Genomic DNA, 26,534 nt, shown 5'->3' on the forward strand with positions numbered 1-26,534 from the left:
GCAAAATTGTTATCTTTTAATCATTACCAAGTGGTACCTACAGTTTTATATTATAGTTGTTGACTTCTAGTATGTTTTTGTTTAGTCCATCAAGTTTTTTTAGACTACTATTCAATGAATCAATGTTGAGATTTTTTTTTAATCATTACTAAGTAGGACCCATTGGTTTTATATATAAAATTATAATAGGAGTAGAAATCTACTACGACAAGAAAAGATATCGTGAATTCACTGAATTGAGATATTGACTAGTCAACTAAATTGGGATAACATAGAATTAATACACAAAAAAAAAGTGTTACGTTCATAATATTTTTGTAATATTTTTATAACAAATTATAGGTGATTTATTGTTATTGGTTCTAATTTGAACCTACAATTAATTAAACCCGTAACAACTTATTAATTAAAAATTTGTTATAAAATTATCATAATACACACCACTCACAGTGAGGGAAGAGAGGGGGAAGGGACAAATTGTTGGGTAAGTAACAAGTTTTTCGTCACTTTATTCCTGTTTCTCTCTCCTCTTTGATTGGTGAGTAACATTTACATATTATTTTTGGGATTTTGTTTTGGGACCACTTTTACAAAATATAAAAGCAAAAGATGTGTCTGTGTTTTTATTTTGAGAATTGAGATAATACGTCCCTTAATTTGTTGGCTTTAAGTGAGGAGGTCATATTCCATCCCATTGAACATTGAAGTAATTAAGAATTGCGTTTCCAACTTTGACAACTATTTAGTCCTTCCTTTCTTTTTCATCTACTTCAAGGAGACTACGGTTCTGTGCTGACTGGAACCTAAGTCTTACAACTTTGGTCTTTTATATATGTAAACATGTTTAGCTACAGATTTAAGAATTTTTTTTATATATATATAAGATAGAAATTCTACTATAATCTAATTTTAGTGTTTCTGAGAATGTAGAAGTAGATTCGGTAATACACATGCAATAACTACATAAAACTTAGCTAAGTTCTACAAGAACTCTAAGTTTGTAAGCAAAAGAATAGAGAAAACCTCTCAAATTAAACTTTATTGATAACAATTTAATAAATCACCACCTCCATGTAATTAACAAAGTGCTACTCTCTACTAGAGAAAAGAAAGCGACTTAATTAGGGAAATAAAAATAAATAAAATCCTAATTCAATTAGGAAGAGAAAAAAAAAATGTCATAACTGATTTGCATTATCTGCCCTTGGGTTGGAAAAAAACTCGTGCTCGAGTTTTTAGTCTTCATTAGAATTTATCTCCATGATTGGAAATAAGATGCTTCACATGTATAGATATATGACAGATTTATGTGGTTAAAAGTCAGATGTATAGATATGACATTGTAAGCTTCAAAAGGTACGTATTAGAATTAAATTTATATAAAATTTCCAAAAGATAATTTTTTGAGCAGCTAGCTTGTTTTACTCTCCCATGAGAAAGCTATGAAAATTGCCCAAACAAAAATGTTAGGAAGTATGGGTTTAATGATTAAATTTATCATATTTTAATAATTTAAACTTTTGGGATAATTGGTAATGTTGGACCTCATCTATTAAAAGGGATTAAATTTACCAATTTTTTTTTGCTATTTATTTTCAATTATTACTGAAATAAACTAATAAATTTTTGCTACACTCACAACAAATATGTATGGATCAATAGTATCGATATCTCAGCAGAATTCTTATTTAAAAAATAATATTAAAAAAAACTCACAAATTTTTTTTTGAGAATAAAAAATCTCATAATTGATCGCACAAAATTTATTTAAAGGTTGGTATAACAAGATTCAAAATTCTCCATAATTTGAATACACCATGCCTTTTGCAAATTTGAGTGGGTGCAACACCCACTCAACAATATGTGGCTCCGCTGCTTCCTTCTAAGATAGAAGGTCTTACGTAGTTATTAGTTATGAACTTTTCTTATTTTTGTCATTTTGTATGCCTCATTGCCTATATAAAGCAGTCCAAAGTAGGTTTCGAAAATCCATCAATACTGCATTCCTCAACTCAAACGTTCTTAATTTTTCCTTTAGCTTTTCCTTTTAGGTGATTCCATCACTATCGATTGTAAGAAACAATTGCAATCTGTGCTGCAAACTTCATCATCCGAGATGAAGCCTCAAGCCAATGATATCATACACGAACGACGATTTGCCAATTATAAGCCAAACATATGGAACTATGATTACCTACAGTCTCTTTCTAGCATATACAACGTAAGAATCCTTTCTAAATACCTTCTATGAGAATATCATTGTGACTATAATTTTTGCGCCACAACTTTTATAACTTTTATGTGGTCAACATTTAATGAATGTTTATCCCTTAGTTAAAGATTTATCATTTTTTTTTTCACTACTTTGATGTTGTGTCAACAGATTCTCTCATCTTCTATTTCAAAAAATAATTATAGCTTCTTTTTCTGTTCTATTTCATACTCTACCATAGAGAAATTATAATTACTTCTTATGCAATTAGTTTCTATAGTGTAAAATATGACTTTTAACACGTTATTGTATTTGCTTCTAAAATTATAACTCATCAATAGGGAATATAGGTGCGTGCAAATAGACTCCAAGTATTCAAGTTATTTTATTATGGACAAAGTATTTTTCCAAACCAGTTTAAAGGAATTTTTTCCTACTTGTTATATTACGATTCATAATCTCATTCACGTGTCATATTTAAAAACTTTATGACTTACTAAATCAATGGAATGACTAAAAATGAATGTGGAGGTAGTGGGAATTTTGTTTTATAAACTCTATCCTTTTATTATTGTCCATTCTCATCTTTAGAGAGCCCCTCTGCACGTAATTTTCATTAACACAATTAAGATTTGGGACAATGGTGTTTTTGCAGGGCCAAGAATATGAAAGACGGGTACAGAAACTTAAAGAAGATGTAAGGATAATATTTGCGAATGCAGTGGACTCTGTGGCAACGTTTGAGCTGATCGACAGCGTAAACAAGTTAGGCCTAGCAAGCCACTTTGATATGGAAATCAAAAAGGCTCTAGACACCATTGCATCCACTAAGAAGAAAATTTCTAGTCCAGAAGAGGATCTCTACACTACTGCACTATGCTTTAGGCTTTTTAGGCAGCATGGCTATGAAGTTTCTCAAGGTAAAATAATCTTCGAATTTAAATCATATCATTTATGTAGCCGATCCTAACTAATCTGTTGAAAATCCATAACTAATCCCAAAAAACTTAGAAACTAAAACTTGGTTGTTGTTTGAAGTCCTAATATCTAACACCAGCACATTCTGTGCAATTCAGATATGTTTAGAGGCTTTATGGATGAAAAAACTGGTTTGTTCAGAGAAAACACGCACATAAATATCAAAGAAATGCTTGAGCTTTTGGAGGTCTCACACTTGGGTTTAGAAGGTGAAAACATTCTGGATGTGGCTAGAGATTTCTTAACTGCAACTCTCAAAGAAAGCATTTCCAGTTTAGATAGTGACCTTGCCAAGCAAGTGGTCCATGTTTTGGAACTTCCATCACAAAGGAGAGTACAGTGGTTTGATGTCAAATGGCACATCAATTCATATGAGAAAGACATTCACATGAACTCGAGCTTACTTGAACTTGCTAAACTTCATTTCAACATAGTTCAAGCCATACTTCAAAAAGATCTAAGGGAATCATCCAGGTAGCTTCCAAAGAATAATGTGATTTGTGAATATGTATCTTATACACCAAACTCACTTTGCATTGCACAAAACACTAATTAGCATGAAGAGAAACAACTTAATTACTTGTTCTTTTGTGTCATTTATTAGGTGGTGGAGTAACCTGGGCGTGATAGAGAAGTTGAGTTTTGCAAGAGACAGACTGGTTGAAAGTTTTATGTGCTCGGTGGCCGTGGCTTTCGAGCCTAAGTACACATGTCTTAGAAAATGGCTTACTAAAGTCATTAGTCTGATACTTATAATTGATGATGTTTATGATGTTTATGGCACATTGGAAGAACTAACGCACTTCACAAATGCCGTAAATAGGTTTGCATTGCAGAATATCACTGCTGAAAACATTCAATACAAAATAGAGTTAAATTTACTTTTAGTCCTAAACTTTTGGGCTGGCTCCATTTTGGTCCTCACACAGTTTTTTTTTTTTTTTTAAATTTGGTCCTTACTAATAAAATGCTTATGGATCACATAATTATAATAAAAAATAAATAAATTACTTTAGGCAAAGCACCGTGTAGCTTGACTAACACTTCCCTAGTATTTTTAATAGAATTGTTTAGGGTTTGAATAATTTTTCTCCATTCTAAGAGTATCTCTAATAGATTTTCTAAAGTCAATTTTGGAGAGCAAACACACCAAAAACTCACTCCAACAAACTCTCTATCTCTATATTTTGGAATGGAGTTGCTACAGTACCTCTCTTGAAGTAGAGAACATTGTAGTGTTTACTGTAGCACCTTCAAAAAAATTTATATATTAAAATAATTACCTAGATGAATAAAAAAAATCATTTTTTCTCTTTCCTCTGTTTCTATTTCTTCCTTGCTCTCTCTTTCACTTCTCATTAGAAAAGACTCTCTCTCTTCTCATCAGAAAAAAACATAGATGAAGGCCAACTCTCTCCGCCAGTTGTGTGTGTGTGTGAGTGAAGTGAGATGTAGAAGAAAAAGAAAAAAAAATGCAAACACATAGGAGAAGTCAAAAGATCATGGTCAACTGTGTGTGTGTGTGTGTGAAGTGAGCTGAAGAGAAAAGAAAATAAAAACAGAAAGGTAATTAAGCACAGAAGAGGAGAAGTCAGAAGAATGGTGTTCATGTGTGGAGAACAAACAAAAAAGTAGAGTAATAGGAGAAGAGTGGGTAATGTGTGGAGTAGAAAAAATAAGAAGGAAAAAAGAAAAAGAAAAAAAGAAGATAGAGATAATTCTAGAAAGTGAAAAGTGTGGATGAAAAAAAAGGAAAAAAAAATTATTAAAAAGAGGGAGAAATATTATGACATAATATTTTTACAATATATTCACAAAAATTATAAATGATAAGTTATTATTGGCAATTACTAGTAAAAAAATAATTTATACGGTGGGTTCAAATTAAAACCAATAAAAACTTACTATCTAAATTTTTTTGTCAAAATATTACAAGCATAATACTTCTTAAAAAATAAAATAAAATATGAGGAAAAAATTTTAAAAAATAAAGAAAAAAACTAAAAAAAGAATAAAAAAAGATTAAAGAAATAGTAAAGAAAGAAGAAAGAAATAATATTTAAGTAAGATGGAGAAAGGATATAGAGTCTGTTGGAAAATGTATTTGAAAAAGTAGGTAAGCAAAGGATAAATGTATCTGTTTACTCTCTAAACAGTACAAAAATTTGGAGAAGCTATTAAAGATGCTCTAATTATTAAAAAAGAAAAAGGTAATATGAGATGAAAGTCTAAAAATAATTAGATGAAAATGAAAGTAATTTTTTTTTTTTTTTTTTTCATCCCTCCCCCCTCCAAGTTTCTTTGCAACCAAACATAGGGGGGGGGGGGCGCGGGGGGAGTGGTAAAATAAACAAAAGAAAATAAATTTTTTTTAAAAGTATTTTGATAGAAAATTTTTAGTTGACATAGCCTTCTTCCCAACTATGTAGTAAAATGTTTTTTTTTTTTTTTTTCAAATAAGTGATTCATAGGCATTATGTTAGTCATGCGAGTAATTTTTGTCAATTAGGTGTTGGCAAGGATAACAATGAAGCACACAAGTACGAAAATGAAACAAAAAATCGACGACCAAAAATACTTTAAGGCCCTGTTTATTTCAATGTAAAAATATTTCAAGGAAAATTATTTATTTTCTGATGTTTAGTTATTTTCCTGAAAATGCTCAAAAAATATTTGTTGGAGTTGATCTCATATGAAAAATCATAATTTATATAAATATATATATATATATATATTTAATGTAAATATGAAGTAAAAACTTTGATTTCTCACTTTAATATATTAATAAAATAATTTAGATCAACCTGCGCAATCAAAATACAATTTTTAAAAATTACACTAATAAGCATATTCAAAATAAGAGTGTAACAAAAAAATAAATAAATAAAAATAATAATTAACAAAAGCTATCAATTGAACTAGCATTCACAAGGATAATTACGTATGTACAAACAATTGAAACATCTAAGTGATACTTATAAAGTTTTTTTGAGAAACTGTTAAAAGTTTGGTGTTGATTCCCATAATTTTGAGGCATTACGTGGTTTTTTTGGAGGTTTTATAAGGTATTTTCATCATTTTAATGGTTTTTTAGGGGTATATTTTTTCTTTTTAGAGGGTATTTCAATCATATTAGATTTGAAAATATTTGGGCCATTTTTTAGATTCAAGGCTATTTCAGTCATTTTGAAGGTTTAATGGATAATTTGGTTATTTTAAAGGATTTAGAGGTATTTCAGTAGTTTTGAGCATATTTTGGAGATATTAGGGGTATTTTAAAATAGGCAAATAATTGTTTTACAACATTAAGAATTATTCTTACCAAAATATTTAATTCAGGTGGGATGTTAGTGAAACTCAACAGCTTCCAGAGTGCATGAAGACTTGCTTCCTAGCTCTCTACAATACTACTAATGAAATCGCTAATGAAATTCAAAAGGAGATGGGTGCTTGGAACCAAGTTTTACCACATCTTAAAAAAGGGGTACTCATCTGTTCATTTTCCATAACAATTGGCATTTACTCATTTGTTCGTTTTTCATCATGTTTAATTGGAATACATATATACACAATAGGTAAAGATCATCGTTATTGAAATTATAGTGAATAACTTTTTCTTTTTCTTTTTCTCTTTAATAGTGGACAGATTTTTGTAATGCATTATTTGTGGAAGCAAAGTGGTACAACATGGGCTACACTCCATCCCTGCAAGAATATCTAAGTAATGCGTGGATTTCATCGACTGCCCCATTACTTTTGGTCCACGAATTCTTTTCCATGGGACATGAGGTAACAAACGGGATGGAAGATTTTCTGGAGAAAAACCAAGAAATTGTGTATAACATATCTATGATAATTCGACTCTGCAATGATTTGGGGACTTCAGTGGTAATTACTCTTTCTTTATACAACATTTTTTCAAATTACAGATGTATTTTTAGCATTTTCAAAATAATTATTAGTACATAAAAATGTGATGTTATTGGCAAGTTCAGATTAGAACTCGTAAGAATTCGTCACATTAATAATTTGTAAAAATATTGTAAAATAACTTAAATCTGTAGCATTCCTCATAATAAAATAGTAATGTTACAGACACAAACTATTTTACAATATTTTTACAAACTATTGATATAGTTTTATCATTTTCTAACATATTATTGATAAATAAATAATAATATTAGTGGTAAGTCTAATTTAGAACTAATTAGAATTTGTCACATTAATAGTTTATAAAAATATTATAAAATAATTTGTGACGGTAGTATTACTCATTCTTTAGTGGTTAGGTAGAACATTGATTAATTATTATGTCCATATTAGAACAAACTAATTGGAATAGTAACTTGAAACAGGCTGAGAGAGCAAGAGGTGATGTTCCCTCATCAATCCTATGTTATATGAGAGAAGCTGATGTTTCAGAAGAAATTGCACAGAAGCACATCGAAGACATGATAAACAAGAGTTGGAAGAAAATAAATGGGCAATGCTTCAACCAATTGCCAATGCTGCAATCATTTGTCAATATTGCAACAAATAATGCTCGTGTGGCACATAGCCTTTACCAATATGGAGATGGATTTGGAGTTCAAGACCGAGACACTCGGAAAAATATCGTGTCTTTACTGGTTGAACCTCTCGTGCTCTACTGAATTGAAATGTCAAATTATGGAAAATTGGTCAATTTGACAGTTATGGATCTATGATTTTAGAACTTAGAACTTCGAATTGCAGTAACTCACTGGATGGTGACTTGAATATCTAGGTTAAGTGCATGGCTTTGTCTCTACAATAATGAGATGAACGAGTGCTTGGATTGTAACGTAATCAATATTCGGTTCATAATTAAATAAAAGTGCTTGTAAAACATTAATATTTGATGTTTTTATAGGAAAAATTCTTGAACTACCTAGTGAGAATGTGGAATATGGAACCTTGAGAGGAAGCTACAAATGTTGAAAGAGACTAGATAAGAAAGAAAAAATTAATTACAATATCTCTTCCATCTTCCGGATCGATTTTCCAATTTCAGGCCTATTGTTTTGTGTTATCACGTTAGTGCAAATATTTGTGATCTCTAGATCCCTAGTAAAGTAATTCTCTTATCGTTTCATGGACATGAGCCATCATCTAACCACTTAAATCCTTGATATTCTCCTTTCTTATTAGACTACTTGTTCTTTGTTTTATATATATATATATATATATATATATATATATATATATATATATATATATATATATATATATATATATATATATATAAATATTGGTGTAGTCTTCTAAACTTCATACTTTCTAGGTTTCTATATGCGCAACCTTGAATAATAGGATCCTTGCTTTTCTTTTGAACTTGATTTTGTTGATAATTATTCAATTGCTCGATCTAGATCACTATAAATGAATGCCTCACCCTCTCATGTACTAATAGATCTCATTAATTAAATTTATTATAAACTCATCAAAAAAATAATAATAATAATACTACAGTCACAAATTATTTTACAATATTTTTATAAAATGTTGATGTGGTCAACCGTTTATTTGTTTTCATTTAAACAGCTCATTAATATCACTTTTTCATTTACTAATAATCACTCACTACATCAATAGTTTGTAAATTTTTTTGTAAAATAGTTTATCTCTAACATTATTAAAAAAAAAAATCATTATAAGATTTGCTATTCATGTGAAAGGATCGTATACATTTTTGCTTGGTAAAACTACTGAATAATTACACTTTTTTTCTTGTAAAAAAATATTACACTTTTGATTGCATGGTTTTCACCCTCAATTATTTGGTTGGTGGACTTTTCTTTCCTTTTTCATGTCGTCCTTGAATTGGGCTGGCGCACTTGCCTTATTTATTTGATGTTCAACACGGATTGCATGCAATCAAAAAGGACTGGTTGGCCTTATTAAGTTATTGTTTCTTCTATAAGGATTGCATGCAATCCAAAAGGACTCGTTGATGACTACCTCTAAAGCAAATAAAGCTCATGCAAAATGAAAAGCATTAGATCAATCACATCAGCATGTATATAGTCTTTTAAAATATAAAAAAAATACATATTTTATACATTTTGAGTAAAAAAACATCCACATTAATGGGTGTAAAAATGTGTAAATGTATATATTAACTACAGTAACCGTGTATAAATAAATAACTTATTGAAGTGGCTTTTTTAGTTATATAATTTGGGAAAAGCTATTATTTAACCAAAAAAATAAAAGGCGTTTAGAAAGTTATTCTCAAATTTATTGTGCAAAACAATATTTAAAAAAACACCCACTCTCCTCAATTTTTCTGATTAAAATCACTCATAATTTTTTTTTTCATTTTTATTAAGATCTCTCTCTCTCTCTCTAGGCTTTTATTGTTAATTGTTAATTATGGTCTATTTTTGTTAGTTGTTAATTGTTAGTTTGCAATTGGTGGTTTTGGACAGTTGTGAGGGGGACTACTGCGTCTGATTTTTTTTTTTTTTTTTTAATAGTAGAAGGATTGAGTTTAAAATAAATTTAAAAAAAAAAACAGAAGTTCCAAACCAATTGGGGGCGTAGGAAAACACTAGAAAATTAGTTTTGAGATCAAATTCTCAAAAACACTTAGAAAACCGATTTTGAAAACAAAAACCAAATAAACCTTTAACTTGACAATTTTGATTACAATGACTTCGGAATAATTAAAATTTAATCAAAACTCATAATCTATGGAATCAAATTAAATGATTGATATTGTAATCGTTGCGGAATCTTGCCACTCATTGGTTGTTGTCGAGTGCATAATCCATAACATTAATTTGGTCTTCATTAATAAGTAATGTGTATTCAAAAAGTAGTACTCATGACTAATACTTTGTACGATATTGCCAAGATATATATAATCTCTTTATTGAAAGTTAAAAAAAAAAAATCATTCTCTTTTTTTTTCTTAGTTTCTTCAGTTTTTTAGTTAGAGCTGATTTAGCTAAAATTGGGTCTGAAAAATTGGGTCAACATTGGCCTTACTTTTAGTTAGTATAAACAACCACTGATGGTGGCTGTGGCCGGGTGGCAGTGGTGGTTGGTGGTGGCTTTGGATTTGTATGGTTATCGTTGATGATGGTTGCGGTGGTTAGCGAGGTCAGTGAAGAAGAGTGAGATAGGCAAGAGAAGAAGTAGAGAGAAAAATAAAAAATAAAAAGAAAGCATAATTAAAACATATAATTAAAAATATAGAAAATAAGAGAGTTTGATGCAGGAACACCTGACAATGTGCCAAATAAATGAATGGTAGGGGCCGAACGTAGGAGCCAGGCAAAGTTATTAGCTATAAAAGAGTTAATGGACCACGATGACCACGGCCATTAATATTGAAAAAGGAGTCTCATTCGGTCACTATGAAACACTGCAATCTTTTTCTTCTTCTTCTTCATACCATTCAAGGGAGAAAACATATACACAGTACAAGTTACATTATACCAGCAGCAATTGGAGAAAATCAACAAAAATGAATTGGCACATGGGTTGCCAAATTTAGCTACAGACCAAGACTTTTTAGTAACCACATGGGGTACACAAAGCACATCACAATGAAAACTAAAGTTCGACAAAAAACTAAGATCAACTAGTCTAGTACTATTTTGAAACCTAAGTTTTACAACTTTTGTCTTTTATATATCGAAACATGTTTAGCTACAGAATTAAGATTTTTCTTTTTTTACACAAGATAAAAATTTTACTCTAACTTAATCTAAGTGTTTATGAGAGTATAGAAGCAGAATCGGTAATACACTTGCAATAACTACATAAAACTTAGCTAAGTTCTACAAGAACTCTAAGTTTGTAAGCAAAAGAATAGAGAAAACCTCTCAAATTAAACTTTTATTAATAACAATTTAATAAATCACCACCTCCATGTAATTAAGGATCATTTATTGAAAAAGTTCTCCAACTCCTTTAAGAAAAAGAAATAACAAAGTGCTACTCTCTACTAGAAATAAAAATAAATAAAATCTTAATTCAACTAGGAAGAGAAAAAAAAAATGTCATAACTGATTTGCATCATCACCCCTTGGGTTGGAAAAAAATTCGTTCTCTAGTTTCAGCTTTCGAGTCTTCTTTAGAATTTCTCCATGACTGGAAATAAGATGCTTCACATGTACAGATATATGAGAGATTTAAGTAATTAAATGTCAGATGTATAGATATGGCATTGCAAGCTTCAAGTATTAGAATTAATTGAATACCATATTTGGCAGAAATATTTAGTGTTCTACCACGGATTGTGAAATAATTAGTGACCTACTACTATTTTAAAATTCGAGTTTGCTGTGTAATTTGAGTTCCATACAAAATAACAATCAAGTTTGCCGTGTAACTTGATGGCTATTTTTTATGAAACTCAAGTTCCTAGAACTCAAATTACATGGCAAACTTAGTGGCTATTTTGTATGGAACTCGAGTTCTTGGAATTTGAGTTACATGACAAACTCTAGTTTCAAAATAGTAATAAATCACTAATTATTTCATAAACAATGGTAGAATACTAAAAATTTTGGCCAAAAATGCTATTTGACCAATTTCACCCGACCGGATGGGGCCTAAAATTTCTCCCCGATGTTGTGCGTGTACATAGGCCTAAAAGGCCAAACGGTGTAATCTTTTTCTTCCTCCTTTTTTTTTTTTTTTATTCAATTTTTATTTTGCATAAACTCATTATTTTTTGCTACATTCACAACAAATACCACTATCTCTTTTTGCTACATTCACAACAAATACCACTATCTCAACAGGATCCTTTCTTTTTTGAGAAGAATCACTATCTCAACAAGATCCTTTCTTAAAAAAGAAAAAGAAAAAAAAGAAATCGTTCTTTTCATTTAATATGCCCATACATTTATAAAATTGCAAATGGATCAAATTTATTAATTAAAAAAAAAAACTCATAATTGATCATACAGAATTTATGTGGTATAACAAGTTTCAAAACTCTCTACAATATTAATTAGAATATACCATATCTTTTTCAAATCTGAGCGAGAGCATTGCACCCACTCGGTAATATGTGGCTCAGCCACGTCCTACTGATCAGATATTTGAGAATTGCTAGGTTTTACGTATGATTTTTTTTTGACTAAAAATATATAAGGTTCTACGTAGGCCCTAGAATTATTGCTTTCTTATATGTGTTATTTTGTGTGCCTCATTGCCTATATAAAACAGTCCGAAGCAAGTTTTAGAAATCCATCAGTTTTGCATTCCTCAACTGAAACTTTCTTAACTTTTCCTTTAGCTTTTCCTTTTAAGTAATTCCACCAGTACGGAGTTTAAGAAACAATTGCAAGCTTTGCAGCAAACTTTACCATGCCAAACATTTGGAACTATGATTACCTACCGTCTCTTTCCAACATGTATAACGCAAGAATGGTTCCCAACTATGTTCTATTTGGGTGGAAATATTATGTTTTTTGTCCAAAATCTAGGACCATATATATATTTTTTTTGTCAAATCTAAATCTCAAAAAGTAGTAATTTCATGTGAAAGTAATATAAAAATGATGGGTATAAAAAAATACAACTCCAACTTTGTCCATGAAGGTCGTCCAAGACAAAACCAAGTAGGCAAAGGTTGTAAGAACCTCGTCCTGGATAAAGCTGTCCATGCAGTAAGGTGCGTGGACAGAGCTTTGCATGGTCAAAATTCAACACCATGCCTTGTCGTCCAAAGAGAACCATCAACCTCGTCCTGGGAGATCGTCCAGAAAGGAATGACCTTGCTTGGAAGCAAGATGCACCTAACTGGAGGTTCCCTGAACGAGGACCCTTGGACGAGCCTTTGACACTTAGGGAAAAATTCCTAACAACTCCGTACCACACGCGTAACTTCCAGTGATCGTTTTGTGGGAAAAATGTAACTTCTAAACAGTTGAAGAAGTTATCCCTGAACCCTCACACCTCCTCAAATTCAGGGGAGGTTACAAGTTTGATAATTGTCTTTAGGACATTATATAAACGCCCATTCAGACCAAACAAAAGTATGTTTTTACATTTCCCAAAAAGTTGGACTCCGAAATTGTAGAGAGAAAACTAACTTTGCCATCAGAGGGTTTTTGGCCGGTAACCCCAGTCACCTTTGATTGCCTTTCTTTCTTTTTCAAACCACCAAGACAGCAAGTAGTCCTTTCAAGTCCGAAGCATCCAGCCTACTGATTTTCTCCGTGATCATCAGTTGGCGCCGTCTGTGGGAAGAGTGTCTCTTTTAGTTCGATTGATTGTTTTCAACAATTAGCCTTTCCTAGACAAAATGCTGAATAGTTCGAACAAGATTAAGGGCTACCAGCCTAGGCCATCAAGAGAGTAGGGATGCTTCTAGTAATCCCCTCCGCGATTGTCAGTCAGCGCCTGTCATGCAACTACCTTCTGTTCAACATATACAGTCCATGGTTGCCGCAATGGCGGAATTGACCCGTCAGAATCAAGAGTTGAACAGGAAAATCAATCTAAGGAGGTAGTACCATGATGGGCGCACGGAAGGACGAGCCCAGAGTCAGGAAGGTGGAGGAGAAAATGTTGAGTCGGAAAATCAGACAAGGGGTACTGCTTCAAGAAGAGTGCGACACTTGGAGAGGGAGATGGACCAGATGAGAAAAGCCATAGATGAAATGAAGGAGAATATGAGGTGGGCGAACCCCGTGGATGATTTAGTTCACCGAATGAATTCCCCTTTCACGGCTTCCATCAACAGTCACCCTTACCCCCGAAATTCAAGATGCCTTCCTTGGATTCTTATGATGGAAATCGTGACCCATGTGATCACATCGCTACCTTCATGACAACCATGCACCTCCAAGGGATCCTGGACGAGATTATGTGCAGAGATTTCCCTACCACACTTAAGGGACCAGCGCGGGTGTGGTTCAGTAAAATACTCCCAAATTCTATAAGTTCATTTGAGGAGTTGAGTAAGTTGTTCGTCAACAATTTTATTGGAGGGCAACGCCGTAAGCGTTCCTCTTCTAGTTTGCTAACTATAGAACAAGGAGAACATGAGAGTTTACGGTCCTTCATTACCCAGTTCAATAAAAAAGCTTTGAGGATAGATGAAATGGACGACAAGTTGTTATTGGCCGCCTTTCATAATAGGGTCAACTCTGACTTGTTCATTCATAAGCTCTATGAATAGGAACCTCAGACTATGGCCGAACTCATCCACTTGGCCCAAAATTTCATGAATGCTGAGGACGCCATCATAGCCAAGAAGAGAAAGAGAGCAGATCTCTCGAAAGCATGACACCAACATTATCCAGATCAGGGTCCTTGTCCAAAGAAGGCTCGGGCAGAAGTGAAAAAAGAAAGGCAAGGTAAGAAGACGAGTTCCTCAGCGAGAAATCAGCAATACACACCCCTAAATATGCCACTAGAGCAGGTGCTTAGCAGACCAAGGATAATCCATCCTTGAAGTGGCCTAAGAAAATGAAAGGAGATCCTAACAAGAACAACAAAAGCAAGTATTGCCGCTTTCACAGAACCATGGGCACGACACGGACGAGTGTTTTGATCTGAAGCAGCAGATAGAGAATCTCATCAGGCAAGGGATGTTAAGGAATTTCCTTGGTCAATATCAAAGAGATGAGAAGCTAAAAGCCAAGGTGGAAGAGTCATCACAACCCCCACTTGGACAAATCAGGGTTATTATCGGAGGAACCTCGGCAGTTCAGTCGTCCAAGTCCAAGAAAACATACCTGAAGGTGGTGCAAAACGTCCAACTGTCTGGACGACCTATCAGGACGAGGGAAGCAGATGAGCAAGCCATCACGTTCACAAACGAGGATGCTGGATGAGTTCACCACCCACACGATGACGCGATAGTCATTACCCTACTCATTGCTGACTATATGACCAGGAGGATGTTGGTAGACAATGGCAGTTCGGCGGAAATTCTGTATTACCCCGTCTTCCAGCAAATGAGGCTAGGACGAGATCAATTGCGACCAGTGAATTCCCTATTAGTGGGATTTGGAAGAATGAAAGTGCAGCCTATGGGCACCATCGCATTACCAGAGGTGGTTGGAGCGTATCCCCAGCAGATAACCAAAGAGGTAAACTTCCTTGTTGTTGATTGTGCATCATCATATAATGTTATTATTGGAAGGCCAACTTTGAATAGTTGGAAGGCGATAACCTCTACCTATCATTTGTCTGTCAAATTCCCGACCGAGCATGGGGTGGGCCAAGTACAAGGAGATCAATTAGCTACCAGAGAGTGCTACCTAGCCATGTTGGCAATGGACGAACACGTACAGACAATGAGCATAGACAAGAGAAGGATCGCAGTCGAAACCACTAAGGTGTTAGAAGATGTCCCATTGGACGAGAGCAGACCCGAGAAGTTCACTAGAATTAGAGCGAACATGGAAGAAGAGGCGAAGCATACTCTGGTCCAAGGTTTTTGCTCCTGAGATAGACAATGCCATCAAAGAAGAAGTTCAGAAGTTGATTACCACAGAGTTCATTCGAGAAGTTTATTATCTAGACTGGTTGGCGAATGTAGTCATGGTAAGGAAGACCAATAGTAAGTGGCGAATGTGCATGGCCTTTACTGACTTAAACAAGGCTTGCCTCAAGGACAGTTATCCATTGCCACGCATTGACCAGCTAGTCGACTCGACGGCAGGCTACAAGTTGTTGAGCTTCATGGACGCCTTCTCATGCTACAACTAGATAAAGATGGACGAGGCAAATTAAGAAAAGACCTCATTCATTACTAGCCAAGGATATTTTGCTACAAGGTAATGTCTTTCGGTTTGAAGAATGCAGGGGTGACTTACCAAAGACTGGTTAACCACATGTTCCGTCCTCAAATCAGGTGAAATGTGGAGGTTTATATGGATGATATGCTGGTAAAGAGTCTGGACGAGGGAAAGCATCTAGACAACCTTTAAGAAACCTTCGATACACTTTGGCGGTATAATATGAAATTAAATCCAAGCAAGTGTGCTTTCGGAGAACATCAAATAAGTCCAGTCTCTTACCGGATGAGTTGCTGCCTTTAACAGGTTTGTCTCGAAAGCTACAGATAAGTGTTTGCCATTCTTTAAAGTCCTCAAGAAGGCATTTGAGTGGACGGACGAGTGTTAGAAGGCCTTTCAAGACCTGAAGACTTACCTCATGACAATGCCATTGCTAAGTCCATTTGTATCTAGAGAGGAACTATATTTGTATTTGGCGGTGTCCCCGCATGCTGTTAGCTCGGCGTTGGTTAGAGAAGAAGGACGAGTTCAGAAACTGGTGTATTACACAAGCCGCGCATTAAGAGGGGCGGAAGGACGATATCCGATGATGGAAAAGCTAGCCTTTGCCTAGATCATGGCTTCTAGGAAGCTGAGGCATTATTTCCAAGCTCATGTTATTAATGTCCTAATGGATCATCCCTAAAGAAAGCAATGAACAAGTTGGAAGCTGCAAGGCAACTGATTTAGTGGGCAATGGAACTTAGTGAATTTGATGTCAGATACCAACCAAGGAGCATGATAAAGGCACAAGTATTGGCGGATTTCATTGCAGAGTTCACCTCTAGCCAAGACGAGCTGAACAAAGACGAAGGAGATGAAAGCTGGGTTATCAATGTAGACGGGTCATCCACACTATATGCAGGAGGGAATGGAGTCGTACTAAAATCCCCGGAGGGTGAAAAATTGGAGTACACAACCCGTTTGCAGTACCAAACCACCAACAACGAAGCTGAGTATGAAGCTCTACTTAAAGGGCTAGAATTAGCTAAGTCCCTAGGGGCGAAATCAATAATAGTCAAAAGGGATTCTCAGCTCGTCATCAACCAAGTGAATGGACTGTGTGATGCTAAGGAAGATAGGATAAAGAAATATCTTAGCAAAGTGAGACGGCTTGTCCAAAAATTTACGGAAATGAGTTTTGTTCAACTTCCAAGGGAGGAAAATATGGAAGCGGATGCCTTGGTGAAAGCATCTTCGGGAGGAGAAGCTATGGACGCGTACGACATAATCCAGTACATGCCAAGTATAAACCTCCTAGATATACAGCTAATAGAAGGGGAAGAAATAGATGAGTCCAATAATAATTTATCTTAAAGATGGAAGGCTTCCAGAAGACAAGGACGAAGCTAGAAAGCTAAGGGTTAGAGTAGCCAAGTACGTCCTCATAAACGAAGTCCTTTATAAGCTTTTCTCAACCTTACCTAAGGTGCTTGGCTCCAGACGAGTCAAACTATGTTTTGAGGGAAGTTCATGAAGGAGCATGTGAAAACCACTCAGAGCAAGATCGCTTGTCCATAAGGTCATCCGTGCAGGCTACTATTGGCCTACAATGCAGGTAGATGCTAAGGCCTATGTCAAGGTGTGTGACCAGTGTCAGCGCTATAGCAACGTCCCTAGATAGCCGTCGGAGTACCAGATCCCAATGATGGTCCCATGGCCCTTTGCACAGTGAGGGCTCGATATCCTAGGTCCTTTCCCCACAAGAACTAGACAAATGAAGTTTTTGGTAGTAGGGATTGATTACTTTACCAAGTGGGTGGAGGTTGAACCTCTTGCAAAAATCACTTAGCAAAATGTCAAGAATTTTGTTTGGAAGAATATTCTATTTAGATTCGAAGTACCTAGGGTACTAGTATCAGATAACGGATGTCCGTTTGACAACGCACCCTTTAGGGACTTTTGCGAACAGTTTGGAATCAAGAATCGCTATTCCTCACCCTCCCACCCACAGGCGAATGGACAAGCAGAAATAGTGAACCGATCCTTGCTAAAAATCATCAAGACTCGACTCGAGGGGGCAAAGGGAATATGCCAAATATGTTGCCAGGTGTTCTTTGGGCCTATAGGACGACTATGAGAACCCCGACAGGAGAAACCCCCTTCAAGCTAGCCTATGGAAGTGAAGTCGTCATATCGGCGGAAGTTCATATGGCTAACCATCGAGTGATGAAGTATCAGGAGAGAGAAAATGAGGAACAACTTCATCTTGACCTCGATCTCATTAACAAGGTAAGGATGGATGCGGAGCAAATGACAGTAAGATACAAGAATCTTATAGCTAGGCAGCATGATGCCATGGTAAAACCTAGGCGTTTCAACGTCGGAGACCTCATTCTAAAATGGATGTCCTTGGCAACCAGGAACCCAGATCATGGAAAATTGGGACTTAATTGGGAAGGACCCTACAGGGTAATCAACTGCAAAAGGCAGGGGTCATACTACTTGGAAGCTTTGGATGGACGAAAGTTAGAGCACCCCTGGAATGTGGAGCACCTGAAAAGGTACTATCAGTAATGAGCTTAGACGAGATTCACCAAGGACAAGGTTACAGATATGGACGAGGTCACAGCTATGGTGTTTACTAATATTTACTGTTGTGTTTCTATTATTACTATGGTGTGTATTAAGAATAAAAGGTGTACTAGTTCTTAAACTTTTGCACCGTTTACAAACAAGTTTGTGAAAGACGAGGGTATGTATTTAAGTATTTTTCTTGAGTATTTTCTTAAGGCACTACCTTTTAAGTGTGTGCCATACTTGTGGACAATGTTCATATAATAATATGGTTTGGATTTCTAATGTATTTAATGCATAAATCTAATTTCCATAATAGTACCCACAAAGGGGGCAAAACCCTAAGACGAATGAAAATCTCTGGACACAGGGATGTAATGTTCATAAGCTTTCCTTAAGAAGAGGATAAAAGTAGAAAAAATAAGCCAATGCATAAAAGGCCATATAGTGAAATACTAGTCCATGGACGAGCATCAGACCAAGACGCTCAGGTGCTCTAGGACGAGTCAAACACTAAAAACGTCTTGACAAAAGGCAAATGCCAAGTCAAGCCCATGGACGAGGCAAAGGTCTGACAAGACCATTGCTATCTTGAATCGTCCACACACGAACAGGTGAACTCGAGCATCGTCCATAGAAAAAGCACGTGGATGAACCTTTAACATCATCCATAAGAAAAGCATATGGACGACCCTCTAATACTCAGAAGTATGCAAATCTCAATAACAGAAGTAATACAGAGGGTAAACTCGTCCATGCAATAACAATAATGGTTGAAAATTGACATTCATTAAAGATTAAAAAGGGTAGACGACTACCATCCAAAAACCCTTACAAAGTAAGCCTTAAAAGGAAATTGTTAATAAACTCATCCAGAACACTTTGAACGAGAAAATTGTATTCAAATACATCTTAAAAAAGGTCCTAAAAACAATGGACCAAAACAAAGACAAACAAAAACAAACACTTAGAATAATTAATCAAAAATCTCATCTTCAAGCTAGAGGAGCATCAGCATTGGGATCATCCTAAGCTAGCTTTATAGAAGCATCGTCCTCAATATTAACATCCTCTGAACTTATCTGGAGGAGGGAACTTGAAACAGCTCTACCAAGGTTAAGTTTAACAAGGCTGAAGTCAATTTTAGGGAACTTCTCCACTGCTTCCATCTTGAAATCTTCAAACCCAGCTACGTAGTTGGTGTCTAGTAGATTAGTGAATTGTTTGGACGCCTGAAACTCCGCAACTGTGTCTTCCTTAGCCTTGGCAAGAAGGGCGCTTAGCTCGTCGTTCTTCTTCTGGAGGAGTTCAAGATGAGCTTCCTTCTCTATGACGTCTGTCTTCAACTCCTCGACGTTACTCTTCAGCTTCCTTGCATCCTCCTTGGCCTTCGCAGCCACTTCAGCCCACTTCTTAGGCTCATCCTTCCCTTTTTGGACCGTCCTTTCTAGCAGAATCCTCATCTTGTCTAGTTCAGTTGCTTGCCTAGATGCGGCGATAAACTTTGACATTGCCTGCACAAATTAAAATTTTATTATAATGTGTATATATGTAATTGACAAGAAGAGGCATAAACGAGAAAAAAAAAAAGCGTACCTTGAAGAGGTCATGAATGCCAGAACATTCAAAATCCTTCAAAGACATGTCGTAGCATGCCATCACGTCTTTGTCTGTCACTGCTTTCTCAAACCTTTCCTAGGCGAGATCTTCATCCCTAAGAAGGTTCTGAGGCACCTGTTGAGAAGGTTGAGACGAGGCAGGAGCAACGACCTAGGACGGGATTTGCTCAAACAAGGGGTCCTTAGGTTCAGAATCAACATCTACTATCTGGACAGAATGACCTTGGGGGATGAGAATAGGGTTTGCTTGGTCGTCTTTGGCTTGGGCATTTCTAGCCTTGGACGACCTATTCTTAGCCCTTTTTTCCTTGCGTCTACTTGGAAGATTCTCCAAGTCAACTCCAAGAGACAAGCTCTTCCTTTTATCCCCAGTAGAAGGACGAGGTTGAGCTTCCTCTAGGACAAGACGAGGAGACTCACCAAGGGTAGGACGAGGTTGAGGCTGAACCTCTGGCCCCACATCCTCGTCCATTACCTCCTTCCCTTTATTCTCCTTCATGGTAGCCTTTCCTGCAGAGAAATTTGTTAGAATCACTTCTAGAAATAACAAAGGATTACTCAAAGTAAAAACTTACGTCTCCGGATTGTACGCTCGTGGGCTATGGCTTCAAGAGAAGGCTCAGGACCAAGGCCCCAAGTAGCGAGGCGCTAAAAAGTGACCAAAGAGTGGAAGTCCCTCTCAGGATGGAGACAAGCTTTCTAAACTCATTCAAGGTAAAACCTACTCAAGTGAGGCCGTCTAGCACCTACAAAAAAAGAGAGGAAAGTGATTAGACAACTACAATCAAAAGTAACAAAAAGTAAAGGTTTAGCCATAGACGTACCTTCAGGACGAAGGTTCCCTAACTTTCCTGTGTAGGGAGGAAATGGATCCTTGTCAACCCCAATAGGGCGTCCAGCCTAAAAGCCAGAGACAAAGAAAAACTCCATCTTCCATTTCCTATCTGAGGTGACTAAGGACTTAATCAGCCTATAATCTCTCCCTCTGGCTGTGAATTGATCAAAGCTAAGGGATTGGTTAATCTCTGAGGGCTTATAGCAAAAGAGGAACTCGTCAACCAATAAGAGGACGATCCCCCTTAAACACTTCCCTCCATAAAACTTGCATTAGCGACAATTAGCCTTCATGCGTTGGGGTTAGACTGACATATACCTAAACCTAGCCTAGAAAGCAGTTCCCTAGCAAAGGCATTAAGGGACAACCTCAAACCCCCCAAGAGGCAAGCTTCATAAATACCAACACCAAAACAAGGTTGACAACACCACTCACCACGCACATGTATCCTAGAATTCAAGTCCTCAGGAATTTGATACCAAGTCTTAAGAATGCCTAACTTTCTCTCGTCTGTCTTAGAGGCAACCCCAACAGCATAACTATAAACTACCTCTTCCTCGTCCTGAGCAGAAAATGAGGAAGCACTTGTACCAACCCTAGATCCGAACTCAGCCCTCGTCCTAAGGCTTTCCTAAAGTACCTCTATGGGAACCCCAGGGATGCCAGATGTATACTCGTTCGTAGTGTTTCCCTCGCTACTACTATTGCAATCACTACTACTATTGGTAGACCCGCTAAAACTACTAGGGTCATGATACTCGTCTACGGCTTTGACAACACTATCACTAGACGAAGAAAGGGTTACCTCAGACATTTTTTAAAGAAAGCTAAAAACTTGAGGACAAGGATGGAGAAAATACCTGGATCTAGACGAAGAGAGACTATGGACGCAAGAAACTTCTAGACGAGGCACTAGGACGAGGAATGTCAAAGAAGAAAATTTCAGAAATGAGGAGGGTAGTGGAGGAATTCCACTATTTATAGGCAATGAACCCTAGTACCTGAAGCGACGCAACCAACCAAAATTTGACAAATGGCACGTCCCTCGAGAAACAGGTTGACATGACCAGTCACCAATTAGATCATAACACGTGGCACCCACAACAGCTTACATAATGACATATGTCCAAAAGATGACGCCAATTAGTGTACTCCCTGGACAACCTATGGACAAGGGGGCAACTGATGGGGTATAAAAAAATACGACTCCAACTTTGTCCATGAAGGTCGTCCAAGACAAAACTAGGTAGGCCAAGGTTGTAAGAACCTTGTCCAAGATAAGGCTGTCCATGCAGTAAGATGCGTGGACGGAGCTTTGCATGGTCAAAATTCAACACCATGCCTTGTCGTCCAAAGAGAACCATCAACATCATCTTGGGAGATCGTCTAGAAAGGAACGACCTTGCTTGGAAGCAAGATGCACCTAACTGGAGGTTCCCTGGACAAGGACCCTTGGACGAGCTCTTAACACTTAGGGAAAAATTCCTAACAACTCCATATCACACGCGTAACTTTCAATGACCGTTTTGTGGGAAAAATGTAACTCCTAAACAGTTGAAGAAGTTATCCTTGAACCCTCACACTTCCTCAAATTCAGGGGAGGTTACAAGTTTGATAACTGTCTTTAGGACACTATATCAACGTCCATTTAGACCGAACAAAAGTACGTTTTTACATTTCCCAAAAAGTTGGAACTCCGAAATTGTAGAGAGAAAACTAACTTTGCCATCGGAGGGTTTTTGGCCGGCAACCCCGGTCACCTTTGATTGCCTTTCTTTCCTTTTCAAACCATCAAGACAGCAAGTAGTTCTTTCAAGTCCGAAGTATCCAGTCTACTGATTTTCTCCGTGATCATCAAAAAATATACAGCCACATGAGATAATTGTGGAAAAATGTGTGGTCCTAAAATTACTCTATTTCTGTTGACCCTCTTTCACATTTTATGTTTTGTACGGTTTTATGTGTCAGGAAGATTACAAATTTTTTTAGATTAACTTTAAATTCAAAACAGAAAATAATAATATTTAAAATTTTATTTATTATGTTGTTGATGTGAATCACGTTTATTACTACGCAGTAGCTTTAGTATTCCCTTACAATTTTATTTGTTTGTGTATTATTTGCATAACATTCATATAATGTGTCCATGCATATAAAGTTCTACAATGAACATCTTGATTAGTTTGAGGTTAATTTGCAATATTCATCCCATCAACTGAATGCTTGTCTAAGTTGATATGTCATTAGTGGACAAAACCACATTCTAAATTATACATGTGGGTATTTTGTAATGTTCTCCAACCAAACCTAACTTGAGATTTATTAGCTAACTAATCAGTCAGTTCACATGCTAACTCAATTAGATGATAACGTGAACATAAAAATTGAGGTTTTGAAAGAAACTTTTTTTAAGTAAAATGCTAAAGCCGTAAACTATTTTACAGGGGCAGGAATACAGAAGATAGGCACAGAAGCTGATAGTGAATGTAAAGGATTTGTTTGCGGAAGCAGTTGACAAAGTGGCAAAGTTAGAGCTGATTGACAGCGTTGAAAAGTTAGGCCTAGACAGCCATTTTGATGTGGAAATCAAGGAGGCTCTAGACATCATATCGTCCACTAAGAATAAAAATCCTAGTCCAAAAGAGGATCTCTACACTACTGCACTATGCTTTAGGCTTCTTAGGCAGCATGGCTATGAAGTTTCACAAGGTAAAATAATCTTAGCATTTAAGAAAACTCCTGTTATTCTTATTCAGGTTCATCTCCAATTATACTTTGCTTTTAAATCTAGTTCATCATGTGGAATTCAGATATGTTTTGAGGCTTCATGGATGAAAAAGTCGGTTTGTTCAAGAAAAGCACACGCACAAATATCAAAGAAATGCTTGAACATTTGAAAGCCTCACACTTGGCTTTAGAAGGTGAAGACATCATGGATGCCGCTAGAGATTTCTCAACAGAAATTCAAAAAGAGAAGGGTTCGAATCAATTATTACCTCATGCAAAAAAAGTGGTACTTTTTGAGAATATCTTCTTTTTTTTTTATTTAATTCCCTATCATGTAGAATATACACAATAGGTAGATATCATTGTCATTGGATCTTTTATTGAAAATCTTCTTCTTCTTTTTGGGTTGATAGTGGACAGATTTTTGTAATGCATTATTAGTGGAAGCAAAGTGGTACAACATGGGCTACATACCATCCCTTCAAGAATATCTCAGCAATGCATGGATTTCATCGGCTGGCGCTATATTTTTGGTTCATCAATTTTTTTTCTGTGGGACATGAGGTAACAAAGGGAATGGAAGATTTTCTGGAGAAAAATCAAGAAATTGCTTACAATATATCTACGATCATTCGACTCTGCAATGATCTGGTGACTTCAGTGGTAATTACTATTCCCTTTAAGTGAATAAAGAACCCTATAGTAATTATGTTCTTATCATGCATTCCTTATAGAACATTATGTTGGGAGTTGCACGACACCTTGAAGTCTAGCCCATATAGGACTTGTGTTTAAGTATTGAAGGAGTCCTATTTCCATTAGACATAGGTGTATGTGTTGCACAAGAAGTCAAAGACTCCTATTCCTAATTATAACAGGAGTGTCAGGTGGCTTGAAAGCTTTTATAAAAAGCTTGTACGTGTATTTCACAAATAGAGAAAAAGAGAGATTCAGAGAGGGACTGAAAAGTGAAAGTTTTGAAACGGACTGAAGGAAAAAAAAAAGTGATTTTTCTTTTGCTTAAGACACACAAGAAAGATAAATTGGGAGCTTCCTCTAGGACGATTATTTGGAAGCTACAATCAAAGAGAGTTGAAGTATTCAGAGTAGAAGATCTTGCTACCTAATTTTGTAGTGAGACTGTATTTGTTCTTAGAGGTATTATTGTATTTTCCTAATTTATTGTGAACTCAAGTATTGGGTATAACTTGAGTGTTGTAATCTCTATTTTATTATAGTGGATTGATCGGATTTGCTCCATGATTTTTCCCTCTTCTTGGTGTTCTTGTTGGTTGATTTTTTATTACTTCCGTAGATTTCTTTTTTCTTTGTTGCTTGGGTTATATTTAATTTAATTCACACATAAACGGGGATTTATCCCAACACATTAATTATTATATTTTTGTTCATTCATTATGGAGCATAAATTGGTACAATAACTTGTAACAAGCTGAGCAAGAGAGAGGCGATGCTCCTTCATCAATTGTATGTTATTTTAGAGAAGCGACTGTTTCAGAGGAAATAGCCCGGATGCACATTCAAGGAATGATAAACAAAACTCGGAAGAAAATAAATGGGCAATGCTTCAAGCAATTTCCGATGTTGAAATTTGTAAATATTGCTACAAATACTGCGCGTCTGGCACATTGCCTTTAAGAAAATGGAGATGGATTTGGTGTTCAAGACCAAGGTACACGGAAAATACCACGTCTTTGCTAGTTGAACCTTTCATGCTTTATTGAAATGTGAGAGGAGGAAGCACCAAGTCATCATATTCCATGAATACCTAATAATTTTTATTAGTAAAACTTGTTATTTTATTATTTATAATGTTTCTATTCTAAAATTAGTAACGTTTATTGCATACATTTATATACAAAAATGAAAAATCAATTGCAATTGTGACTTAATCTAATAATTTTCAAGTTGAAAATTATTACTTTAAGTCACAATTTCAATTGCTTTTCAGGTGTGTATAAGAACATGTGTAATAGCTTTTATCCTTTCAATAAGACAGTCCATTGTGATTTATAATTTGAATAGGTATCTAGGTTAAGTCATAAGTGTATGGTCTTGTCCTTACCATACAAAATAAGTGTGATGGGTTTGCAAAGCATTTTACATAATGTAATGAAAGTGTCTTATCTTGTGTGTGGAATTCCCCTCCTTTTAAACAAATATATTTGGTGTTTCGATTTATATATGTTTAAGTGTATGTATCCACTTATGCAGCAAAAAAAAAAAGTGTATGTATTCACTATGATTTTCGTACTGTTGACTTGGAAGTTGGAACTCTGAAGTCGTAGGCCTCGTGGCTGAAAAATAAATGGCTTGAATCTTGGCTAAAACAATGAATTTCTCACAGGCACTGTAACAATTAGCTCCTTAATTTATATTTAAATTAATTTAATATATAATTTAATAAATTTATACATATTTCATTAATTTACATATACCTAAGTCAAAAAAAGTTAAGTGAGCCTTTATATATTTGAATATTACTTAAATAATATTTAATTTTTTTCATCAATTTAGTTAATATTCTATATATTTTTATTTTTATCTAATATTCATTATTCTCATGATTTAATATAATTAATTCATTTGAATGATAATAAAGAGTTTACAAATTTTACTACATAGGCATAATCTTATTCGGTTGGATAGCTTACTAGCAAGGAGGCCGAAAAGAGGTCTGCCGCCGTCTGCTTCCCCAGATAATGGGCTAAATTGAAAACTAATCCTACATTTAAGTTTTCTTTTACAACATTTAACTATGGCAAGACTTAGGTATAGTATTTAAGTGTTGTTCCTTAATTTCACCTCTTAAGATTTTGCCATGTGGTTATTTTCTTTTCAGTTGTGGGCCTTGT

At 35.4% G+C, this 26,534-nt stretch overlaps 1 protein-coding gene and 1 pseudogene across 1 annotated transcript; both read left to right on the forward strand.

Moving 5' to 3' along the window:
- The first annotated feature begins 2,116 nt into the window (after positions 1-2,116).
- On the forward strand, positions 2,117-7,870 carry LOC142636737 ((E,E)-alpha-farnesene synthase-like). Its single transcript, XM_075811024.1, has 7 exons — positions 2,117-2,221; positions 2,868-3,132; positions 3,289-3,664; positions 3,795-4,013; positions 6,530-6,674; positions 6,830-7,078; positions 7,546-7,870. The coding sequence occupies exons 1-7, from the start codon at positions 2,117-2,119 to the stop codon at positions 7,840-7,842; spliced, it is 1,656 nt and encodes a 551-aa protein (XP_075667139.1). The 3' UTR covers positions 7,843-7,870.
- Positions 7,871-12,538: 4,668 nt separating this feature from the next.
- LOC142635849 ((E,E)-alpha-farnesene synthase-like) lies at positions 12,539-25,403 on the forward strand (annotated as a pseudogene).
- The last annotated feature ends 1,131 nt before the right edge of the window (positions 25,404-26,534 follow it).

Source organism: Castanea sativa, chromosome 5 (assembly GCF_040712315.1).
Source record: "Castanea sativa cultivar Marrone di Chiusa Pesio chromosome 5, ASM4071231v1".
Classification (NCBI taxonomy): domain Eukaryota; kingdom Viridiplantae; phylum Streptophyta; class Magnoliopsida; order Fagales; family Fagaceae; genus Castanea; species Castanea sativa.